Here is an 11,236-nt window from a genome sequence, read left to right on the forward strand (position 1 = left end):
CTCTGAACTCATCTGCCAGATCTTTTTTTTCGCGACAACAGCTGCCCTTTCCAGGTTGCCGTCACATGCCGGTAACTCTGGTATCGTGCATATTATTACCTGTACCTGAGGCGAAATGGCGCGCATGTCATCGACCTCTTTCACCAGCGTGGTCGCTACCTGCCAATCCTTCATTTAAGACATCGTTCAGACCACTTGCAATTATCACGAGGTTTCGTCCATTAGCTATAGTAGTGAGTTTTGGGCTGGATTGCTTCACGACTGTTTCCAGCTAATGTCCTGGGAACGCCCCTACTAAAACCCTGTTGTTACCTCTTACCATCTCTTTGATTGTTTCTGCGCATCGATTTAAATTCGAACTCCGGGCAATTATCACGTGCTGTGACTTTTCTGCTAGACTGTCCCGCACCTGGAGGTTACTTCCGCCAGTGACGCCGGCTGCTTTGTCCCCTGTCCCCTCCCACCCCCACCACTACTTCGCTGAAGCTGGGTCTTGTGACCATTGAACCGGTTGAACCTGTTTTTTTTTCGATCCTGATTCTTCTTTCTTTTCCGCCGTTCTGGGTGTCCGTGCCCTACCGTTCTCTTCATCGGCCGCTCCTTTGTTCACCTTCGCTAGTGCCTTCTCGGCTGGCCTAAGCCTTTCTCCCATAGCCCTCGTTTTTTTTCTTGCTCTGTTGCCAACGCAGTCTCCAGCTCGACAATTCTCATCAGCAGTTCACTCTGCGCAACCATCATTTTCCTCATTTCCGCCTCGGCTGGTGGCGGCAGTGGTGGCGGTGCTGAACAGGTGGCGGCAGCAGCGCCATCTGGCAGAAGCTATGCCAGTACATGAGAAACAGCAGCGACACTCTTTTTAAGTTTGGCAGCAGACTTAAACAGACATCTCCGACAGTGACTCCATGGGAACGGCACCGCCGGTAGTTTCTAGTGCACCCTTCGTGATGTGTCAAATGTCGATACCACCAGATTTGCAGTACGTCGTTAGGTTATGTTGTCTGCTTGTGTGTTTTTCTACTGCATTTTGTATAAGGTTACTTAGCGTATCACTAGTGATGTATTAGATTCGGCTGGCAAGCCCATTGTGATGTAAAAGCAAGTGAATAAATACACTCCTGTTGGTTTAACAACCGCATGACTGTGCCTATGTGTTCCGAGAGTGGTGATCATCTCATTCAGATCCCTCAATAGTAGGTACCATATACAGGTGGGAAAAAAGCACACAATAGCTGAAAGGCACTTTATAGTATATTACACCGGTACAGCAGTTTGTAACCTTGCAGGTGTGTTTTCAAAACAAATGTGTGTCCACCTTTGATGTTTTACCTGCTCCTTCTCACTCTGCATGGTGGTGCATGATTATTGGCAGCCACAAAAACATTGTTAACACCGTATCTACTTCCAACTTTCTTTAGCTTGTGCATTAAGGAATTGATGTATGGAATACCTACACCTCGCTTGTTGTTATTACTGCTTTATGAAACTGCCTTCAGACTTAAGGGAAACATTACCTCAAAGTGCACCGAGCCACTACCAGTGAGTTCAAATTTTGCAAAGTTTGAAAGTGCTCTGCGAGATTTTCACGAAAAGCATAATCAGCTGAAAATATGACTTTTCAATTTGCGTGGCAAAAAATTCTAACATTCCTGACAAGTGTTTTCACGCAGTGGCGCCTTCATCTGCGCCATGAAAGGCATTTAAAAGTGGCACCAAAATCGCCTAACACTGTGACTGCACCTACTAACGGAGCAAGTTGTAGCAAGAAGTACTAGAGTTTGCTTTGTTGTGAATGCAATGGTGTGCAAGTGTATATATACGTATTATGCACTTAGTATATCAAGCTTAATAAATTATTTCGATAGTTAAATTCTCGTTCGCATGGGGTCGTGATAGTTGCTGAAGCTTGCGCACGAAAGTTTGTTTACATCCTCTTTCCCACTGTTACTATACCCCCGTTGTGCTTCTACATTCCGCGATTCTTGCCAGTTCTCAAGCTCACAGCTGCGATCTGTTACACTAACGCATTGAGGATGCATCAATACCTCAATTTCCCGTGAATTCGTGCAAGAAGTGAAAATTCTGTGGGAACATTACCTCAAAGTGCACCAAGCCACTACCAGTGAGTTCAAACTTTGCAAAATTTGGAAGTGCTCTGTGAGATGTCTTTCTTGATTACACAGGTGAAAACTCACCGTATTATCCCATAATAGACATTTATTGGTGAACATTAGGAATAATGGTGAAGAATGTGCAGCAGGACCATTTTATCCTGAATTGCCGGCAACTCGAACTTGACTGATTGATATGTGGGGCTTAACGTCCCAAGACCACCATATGATTATGAGAGACGCCAAAGCGGAGGACTCCGGAAATTAAGACCACCTGGGGTTCTTTAACCTACACCCAAATCTCAGCACACAGGCCTACAGCATTTTCGCCTCCATCGAAAATGCAGCCGCCAAAGCCGGGATTTGATCCCGCGACCTGCGGGTCAACAGCCGAGTACCTTAGCCACTAGACCACCGCAGCGGGGCAGCAACTCAAACTTAAATGGTGTTTTCTCCAAAGCACTTCTTTACATTAGAAAAGGAACAATTTTGGCATAACCACTGCAGATATTAAATTCAATTTTTTTTACTTGTTTCTAGAAAACATGCATGCTTTCTGAAGCAAAATGATGGCGTTTCCACCAGGATTTCTTTTACAAAAGATTTTCTTGTATTCTAGTCATTAAAGATCTAAATTTTTCACTAAAGCATGGCCATGTCTACAATTATTCCTTTGGTTCAGAAAAACACCCTGGGTGCATTTAAGAAGCATTAGAGTTTTTGCCAGTTAATATGCAAAATCTTTTTCACAAATGTTTCTTTAAAACTAAAAATGTAAAATATATTATTTTATTATTTTTAAAACTCGTCAACATTTTTCAACAAATTTAGAAAACAATTAGCAAAATTTCTGTTCGAACAGCCGGCAAATTTTCGAAGAATTCGCTCTAAAAACAGATATGGGCAATATTAGTTCAACATCTGTCTTAGCTATCCATCATCTATTAAGCATTCAGCAGCAGTGACTAGATCAATGCAAGAATAACATACTTTTAATAGAAAATATAGTGCGCATTAAAGATGGAACTCATTTTGTACACAGACAAATCTTTGAGAGAGGACACAAGGAGTGTCATGGCAGCTCTGTTTGTTACGTTAGAATGAATGCCTGGATAATAGTTTAGGTGTGCTTTCAACGATAAAAGAAGAAAAAAACTGCTGGCACATCGTTTTTCTGAAATATCAAGGACATCTTTAAAAATTGTATTTTGTCACTTTGAGGCATTGCAATGGAGCACCATAATATCATAATATCATGTACTCTCGAACTTCAATGACATCAAAAGTGCATATTTTGAATAGGCAGCCCTGTGCAGGATGAAATGAAGCGAAGTCGGCAGCACACACACTTCAAACCCACCCACCATTTCCCAGTTTAAAGTGTACTTTCTCTGGAAAAAAAAAGTCTTCACTATGCCACTTGAAATGCCACTGGCAAGCCAGCCAGAACCATATAGGGAGCAGCCCAACAACAGCGTGAGAAAAGGGAGAAACAAAGAATGCTGCTGTGCAACAGTCTAGGCAATGCTGCGTGCGCACCGTTTAAACTGTCTGCCTGTCATGTTCACATGACAGGCAGACAGCTTAGCTCACGGAATAGGCAGAACGTCATACAAGAACATGCAGGCACTGAACATGTTGTATAGCCTATGGCGATGTAGTGACGTGCTTCAAGATCAGATGAGCACACCCACTCACTTTGAAACCTTATTAAATATGTTAAGGCCATCTTCGTCATTAATAGCCACTCAGAAGTACCAATGAAAGAAGGAGAATGGAACGGAACATGCATGTTGAGCTTGAAGATATGGTGTTGGTGGTCGTTTAAGGTTAATGAAAAAAGTACGTGAAAGAGCCTAGAATAATACACTCATCTCGTCGCAAAGCAACCTAACGGTAATCACACAGTCAATGACGGGTGAAGGTTCTTATTTTGTGGTGCTTTTTTTTTATTGTGCATATTCAGTGCCCCCTGTCGTGTTGCGCCCTAGCGAAAGGCCATGCGCGTCCCGGCCGGCCGCAGGAGCTTAGAAAGAGACTGAGACGCTTCCGATGCGCGCGAGATAACGTCCATTCTTTATTCCATGCAACCAGCATACATATATAGCAGACACTCATGTGACCAATGACGTCACGTACAAACGAAACTTTACAATTGCGGGCGACAGCGCCAGATAACGTGGACACTTGACGCGCCTGGGCGCTATCACCACATCTCCCCTTCTTTAACAATACGCTGACAGTTGCAACAAACTTCGCAGCACTGCCAGCAAAAGAACACTTTGCAGAAACAAAAAATTTGCAAGAACAATACAGTCAATTACTGAATCCGTAGCGATCCGGCCGTCGAACAAGACGACCAGATTGCGTTCGGTATTCAGGAAGGTCAGTTCCCGGCAAGGAAGGGCTAGATAGATCGTCAGGCGCCATGCTGTCTGTAACGCGATTAGAATTCTGTTCCGTTTCTACCCGACTATCACCTGCCTGAGGAAAATCATCGCTATCTCCCTCATCCTCACCTTTTGCCTGTGAAACAAAGCGCTCCAAGGATTTCCTGTTTCTTTCTAGAACTACACCAGTGGAAGTTCTAACCACATACGACCTCGGCTGCTCAGCAAGTCGCAAGACTCGCGCTTTTGCTTTGCAGTCCGTCACCCAGACTTCCACGCCCGGTTCGAGTGCTCGCAACGAAGTAGCCCTATGACGAAGGTTGAAGTTCCTACGCTGCCGCTGTCGGGCGGTCGTATCGTGGCTTCTGAACTTCCTCAGGTTCACCGTCTGAGGCAGAAGGCTTGTGGGATGGACAGGCACCGTTGTGCGTAGCCGCCCGCCCATTAGAAGTTCTGCAGGGCTTTTCCCAAGTGGCCCCGGAGTGTCCCTGTACGCTAGGAGAGAAAGATATGGGTCCTTCGCTTTTGTAATGAGACCTTTGATTGTCTGGACCATCCTCTCTACTTCACCATTTGCCTGGGGGTACCTTGGGCTAGACGTCACAGCGCAAAACCCGTAGTTGCGAGCGAACAACTTGTATTCCTGCGACACAAATTGCGCTCCGTTATCAGACATAACAGCTTCTGGTATGCCATGTCTTGCAAAGAAACTTTTAAGGTGCGTAATGACAGTGGCACTCGTAGATGATAAAGCAATCTATGGGTACCAAGAAAAATAATCTACGACTACCAAATACCATTTTCCTTGAACATGGCAGAGATCAGCTCCTAGTTTTTGCCAAGGACGCTGTGAAGTGGTTGTCGGGATCATTGGTTCTGGCTTTTGGTGTCTGTGCTCGGTGCATACGCGGCAATCGGTAACCAAAGCGTTCAGCTGATAACTCCATCCTGGCCATTATACCGACTCTTTGGCTCGAGCTCTGCATTTTTCGATTCCCAGGTGACCCTCGTGCAAGCGTATCAAGACCTCTGCGTGCAATTTTCGAGCAATGACCAACCTCATACCTTTAAGTAGCACGCCTTCAGCAACTGTAAGCGTGGCTCTTTCCTGCCAATATGGACGCAAGACCATCGGAAGAGATGAGAATTTTGGCCACCCTTTCCGGCTGAATTTTACGAGTGCTTGACAAACTTCGTCAGCGGCTTGTTCCGCTTTCACTCTCTCGAAGAGGCTGGCCTCGACCGCGTTTGACAAGCATCCTGAAACGTGCTTGCTGACGTCATTAATAGACAGTGCATTATCAGTTTCTTTTCCCCGAATCGGGGCCCTCGACAACACATCTGCAGTAACTAAGCTCTTGCCCGGGACATGCACAACTTCATAGCTGAACCGCATGAGCCTCATGCGGAAACGCTGAATGCGAAGTGGTAAAACATCTAAAAGAGATTTTCCCAGCAAGGTTACAAGAGGTTTGTGGTCGGTTTCACACACAATTTAAAGACCTTTGATGTACCCTTCGAATCGTTCTGCCGCCCACGTCATTGCTAGTGCTTCTTTTTCAATCTGGGAATATCTGGTTTCGGCAGGCGTCAACGATCGCGATGCAAAGTCAACGGGTCGTTTTTCGTTGTTTGGTTGAACTTGCATCAGTACCGCCCCCAAACCGAATGATGACGCATCGGCGGAAAGAATCGTAGCGTACTTTGCATCATAGTTAGCCATGACGCGCGCCGAACCGATAACGTCTTTATCGTATGACAGCGCTTGCTCTTGGGCTGGTCTCCACGTCCATTCAGAACTCTTCAAAAGCAAGTGACGTAACGGCGCCGTTTTTGAAGCCAAATCTGGTATGAATCTTGCCAGATGATTAGTCATACCGAGCAGCCGTCGAACGTCAGACACGTTATTTGGCGTCGGCAATTCTTTGATGGCCCGGACCTTTCCAGGGTCCGCCCCGATTCCATGTCTTAGAACACAACCAAAAAACGTTATATCGGTTACTCCAAAACAACACTTTTTTTTTTGTTTAGCGTAACACCAGCACTCATGAGACGGTCTAAAGCAAGACGCAGACGCTCATCATGTTGAGCTTTGTCGCAGCCATAAATAAGCGCATCATCCATCATGTTTACCACGCCTGGGACTCCTTCCAGAATCTGCGACATTTTCTTTTGAAAAAAACTCAGGGGATGACGTTATTCCAAACAGTAGCCTCTGAAAACAGTATCGCCCAAATGGCGTAATGAAGGTAGTCAACAATTGGCTTTCCGGTGACAACTTGATCTGATAAAATCCAGAATTAGCGTCCAGCTTCGAAAAAACCGATGCCCCACTTAACAGACCAAGGCTATCTTCAACCGTTGGCATAACATAGTGCTCGCGAAGTACACTTTTATTTAGTTGCGCCAAGTCAACGCAAATACGAACGTCTCCAGAAGGTTTGAGTACTGGTACAATACCTGTGCACCATTCTGTTGGTTCGTCTACTTTGCGGATTAAGTCATCTCGCTCCATACGCTCGAGCTCCTGCTTCACTCGGTCCCGCAGGGGTAAGGCAATGCGACGCGCAACCGGAATAGCAAAGGGTACCGAGTTCGGCTTCAGTCTGATATTGTATTACCCTTTCATAGCACCCAGACTACCGAAAAGCTGAGGGTAGGAAGCTTCGATGGCTGTTGCGCTACTGACCGAGTCAGCGAACTTGATCAGCTCAAGGGCTTCGAGTGCTGGGAGACCCAAAAGTATCGAGCGTGAAGGCGAGACTACGTACACAGTTTGTCGGACAATGCGTTGTCTCCACTGTATAGTGGCAAGAAATTTTCCGAGAACATGCAGTGGCTCATTCGCAGGGCCTGTTAAGGTTATGTCGCACTTGTCTAATTTGGTAGGCAATCCCGGAAATGTTGAGGGTACAACGGACACTTCTGCACCCGAGTCAAGTTTAGCGAACACCGGAGTGCCGTTAATGATAACTTGAGCATACCGAGAATTGTAGTGCTCCCGATTTACCGCGCCTACGAAATACGCCCCTTTTTCCGTATGGAGAGAAGAAATCTGTACCTTCTTTCGCTCGCCTGCAGCCTTTTTCCGACACACCACTGCAAAATGTCCGGAACAACCGCAGTAGTTGCATTTCGCAGCTCGTGCCGGGCAGGAGGTCCTCGGGTGCTCTCCTTGACCGCAGTTGGGGCATGAACTGGATGTGAGAGGTCGGAAGAACTGTGGTATGGTGCGTTGACCTTGTGTGACCGGTGCACTGGTCCTTGACGAGGTGCCGGAACGCTGTCCTGAAGAATTCTTTCGGGGCTGCCGTTGTTTGTTGACCGCGTCCACGTTGCTGGCTGGCGCTGCCGAAGGTTCGTCACTGGTTTCTCGCAGCTGTTGCTGCTGTCGTTGGACGGTCTCCTTCAAGCGAGCTTTTGCCAAAGCGCTGGCGAGTGTAAGATTTGCATCCATTTGCAGAGACTCCGAGAGCTTGGCATCACTGAGGCCGACTACAAACCGGTCGCGGATCATGCGTTCCTTTTCCTTGTAGTCGCACCGGTCCGCCAGTGTGTGCAACGCGGTTATGAATTGGTCGACTCACTCGCCTGGTTGTTGTATACGTCGGTGAAAACATGCGCTCTCGTAAACGAGGTTCCGTGTGGCCACGAAGTGATCGTCGAACTTTTTTCTGACGACTTCATACTGCTTCTGCTGTTGTTCAGATAGTGTGAAGGTCGAAAATATCTCTCTTGCTTGCCTGCCCATTGTGTAGAGTAGAGTCCAGACTGGCGCTTCTTCACTTCGCTCATTTAAGCCAGAGGCAAAGCGATAGTCGTCGAATAGTTGGATCCAGGAAGGCCATTCGGACGTTCGGTCGAAGTCAAACGCTGGCGGAGCTGGAACCGCGAACATGCCGTGAACTGGCTTGACTTCTTTGTCTTCTGACATGGCGCCGCTTGACGAAGACTGGTGCAACACCCCTCAAATGTCAGAAGAATCCCATTTCTGATACCATGTCGTGTTGCGCCCTAGCGAAAGGCTATGCACGTCTCGGCGGGCCGCAGGAGCTGAGAAAGGGACTGAGCCGCTTCCGATGCGCGCGAGATAACGTCCATTCTTTATTTCATGCAACCAGCATACATATATAGCAGACACTCATGTGACCAATGACGTCACGTACAAACGACACTTTACAATTGCGGGCGACAGCGCCAGATAACGCGGACACTTGACGCGCCTGGGCGCTATCACCACACCCCCAGCTCGCAAGAAGCATTTGACAACTCACACGGTTACTTGACGCAATTTATGGACAGTGTTTCCAGATTTCGATTCCCTAGCATCCACTGTGTGGGCATTCGTTGCAACATCAGATGGAGCTTGTAATACAGTCAAACCTCAATATATCGAATACGGATATATCGAATTATTGCCTATATCGAACGGTTCCTATATCACGCGGGAAATCGCATGTATCATTGATTTTTTTTATTTCGAACAAAGTTTTAATTATATAATGGATATATTGAACTCAGCCACCCCAAACCGCCCACGCTCCATTGACAGGCGGCGAGCTTTCCCGCAACTCTCGAAAGTAGGGGTAGAGCGGCGGGTGTTTACGAATGCTGCACACATCGATGGCGCCGAGAGCGCCACTTTAACGTAGCGGTGTACGCGTGCCGCAGCCTTGCGGTAGAGGTTCTTGAATGAGAAAAGTGAAGAGAAAAGCACGGAGCTGTTATTTTCTTTCAATACGAAGGCACCGACACGGCTTCGCGCGAAGGAAAAGGGAGTGGGAGGTGAAGATTGAGGAGGAAAGTATAGGGGGGAAAGGACGCAAACTCCTGTCTCGGACGCGGCCCGCGCTGCCGCTGGAAAAGGGAAGCAGCCAGGCGAGCCGGCATGGGCGCGCGATGTGCACGCTTTACACCCGAACTCAGGGTTCACTCGCAGGATTTCAAGCTGGACGGCTGTGCCCTCGCGATCTCCGACATCAGCGTAGCTCCCGCCGACTGGTTCGCCCTCCGCGGTCTCCTGACGCCATGCAGCTCTCGCATTGTGGCGCCCCGCCCTTGGACTGCTTCGACCGGATCCCCACTTTCCTATCTCCTTCTTTTTTCTCTCGCTTGGCTGTCTTCTTCTCCGTCTATTTTCCTTCTATTCTTTTCATCCCTCCTTTCCCCCACCCCTATAAGGCACTGCGCCGTGTCGCCTGAAGGCAGAGAGAAATTAGGTGCCTTTTTCCTCTTCATTCTAACCACTACCGCCACCACACCCGAACTCACGCCGCAGCCTTGCTGCTTGCAGTCATTGCAGTCTCTATGGTGTCAACGGCACACTGCGCACTTGTTGCAAGCTCCTCCCCCGTAGCATCGGCAGGCATCGGTCGTTGTGCTCGCAGTGCTCGTGCGTTCGGAGCTAGGCCTGTCGCGTGCTGTGGTGCGCGACAGGCCTAACTCCGAACGGCGGAGCTCACAACGGCGCAGCTCACGGATGTGGAGATTGTCGCCGAAGCTACTGCTGAGCAGCCAAATGAAGACTCTGCCGAAATGGATCCCGCAAGCGCTAATGGTGCCCTGCTCCCGACATCAGCTGAGGTCGTAGCTGCCTTGGCCCTTGTGCGCCGCCACTGCGGCGCGATTGAAGGCACCGGCCTATCACTTATGGATCGCCTGGACTATATTGAGGACGCAGTCGTCAAACACGCCATGGCCAACAAAAGCAGGCTACTCTTTTTCAATATTTTAAACCAACACAATAAATACTATGTTTGAATCTTCAAGTGAGTATTTACTGCACTACGCTTGAATGGTTCGTTGGTTGTTTTCAGCAAGCTGTTGACGCATTTTTTTCGTGATTTTTTTAATATCAAATTCTGGATATATCGAACTATTTCGCAATTGCCGCGCCGTTCGATATATCGAGGTTCGACTGTATTTTTCTTTGGCAGCATTCACCTCTAACTGCTAGTCAAGATGCTAAAATATCCACAATTAGGTCTGAACATCTGAGACACTAAATGATAACTCTATAATATCCCATTCCGTCCCAGCGACCCACGTACTGGGCATATAAAGAAAGGCAGTGCATAAACGCAAGCGTAGCCACAATCGGAGCTTAAATCACTTTTGCAGCTTCTGAAAGAGGCGAACAATATAATTTTGCATGTTTTTCCTCCCGTAGCCCCACTTTCCTATGGGGGCAGCTCCGAATATGGCCGTCATCCACGAGAAAAAGCGTGCGCACGGTGTGGTCAAGTATACAAAATTATTTTAGTAGCTTTCTTTGCAGAATTCAAATATTTAAAATAGTGCTAGCTGACTGATGTACCCTTGAAACAATGCTGCAAAAAGGTAGCTTACTCACAATGCAAGAATGTTTTTATATCCAGTACACTGGACACAAAGATGCAATTGGATCGCATCGTGCCAAACATGCAAAAAAAAAAGAAAACTAGGAGTGAGCATCCGGCGACAAACTTGAAGCCCAGCTATTAAAATGAAACAGGAGCATCCCGGCAATTCTACCAAGAGCATGGAAAACGAGGAGAGAGCAGCATCGGAGGAAGTAGGCTTGAGGACGCTAAGTGTACTTCCTCCTAGTTTTTTACCTTCATGACGCTATGTGCGAATGCTGACCAGGAGAACTTCTTTTTTTTCTCGGAACAGTTTCTGAGTTGTATAAGCCGATTAACCTTCCGACAGGACCAAAAGCAACACTCTTTCAAGGAAGACAGCAGAACGCGTGTACCC

General features: G+C 47.4%; 1 protein-coding gene across 1 annotated transcript; it reads right to left on the bottom strand.

Annotated features, from left to right (window-relative positions):
- Positions 1-4,332: 4,332 nt before the first annotated feature.
- Positions 4,333-8,454, bottom strand: LOC142776286 (uncharacterized). The gene is made up of 2 exons (XM_075879672.1): positions 7,560-8,454; positions 4,333-5,141 (listed from the first exon to the last, which is right to left on the bottom strand). Exons 1-2 carry the CDS (start codon positions 8,013-8,015, stop codon positions 4,425-4,427), a joined length of 1,173 nt encoding a protein of 390 aa, XP_075735787.1. The 5' UTR covers positions 8,016-8,454; the 3' UTR covers positions 4,333-4,424.
- Positions 8,455-11,236: the final 2,782 nt, after the last annotated feature.

This window comes from Rhipicephalus microplus, chromosome X, assembly GCF_043290135.1.
Source record: "Rhipicephalus microplus isolate Deutch F79 chromosome X, USDA_Rmic, whole genome shotgun sequence".
Classification (NCBI taxonomy): Eukaryota; Metazoa; Arthropoda; class Arachnida; order Ixodida; family Ixodidae; genus Rhipicephalus; species Rhipicephalus microplus.

Coding starts and splice junctions, on each gene's coding strand:
- LOC142776286 (XM_075879672.1), bottom strand. CDS start 8,015: ATGATCCGCGACCGGTTTGTAGTCGGCCTCAGTGATGCCAAGCTCTCG. Junction 5,142..7,559: donor CTGCAGGCGAGCGAAAGAAG/GTACAGATTTCT, acceptor TTTGTGTCGCAG/GAATACAAGTTGTTCGCTCG.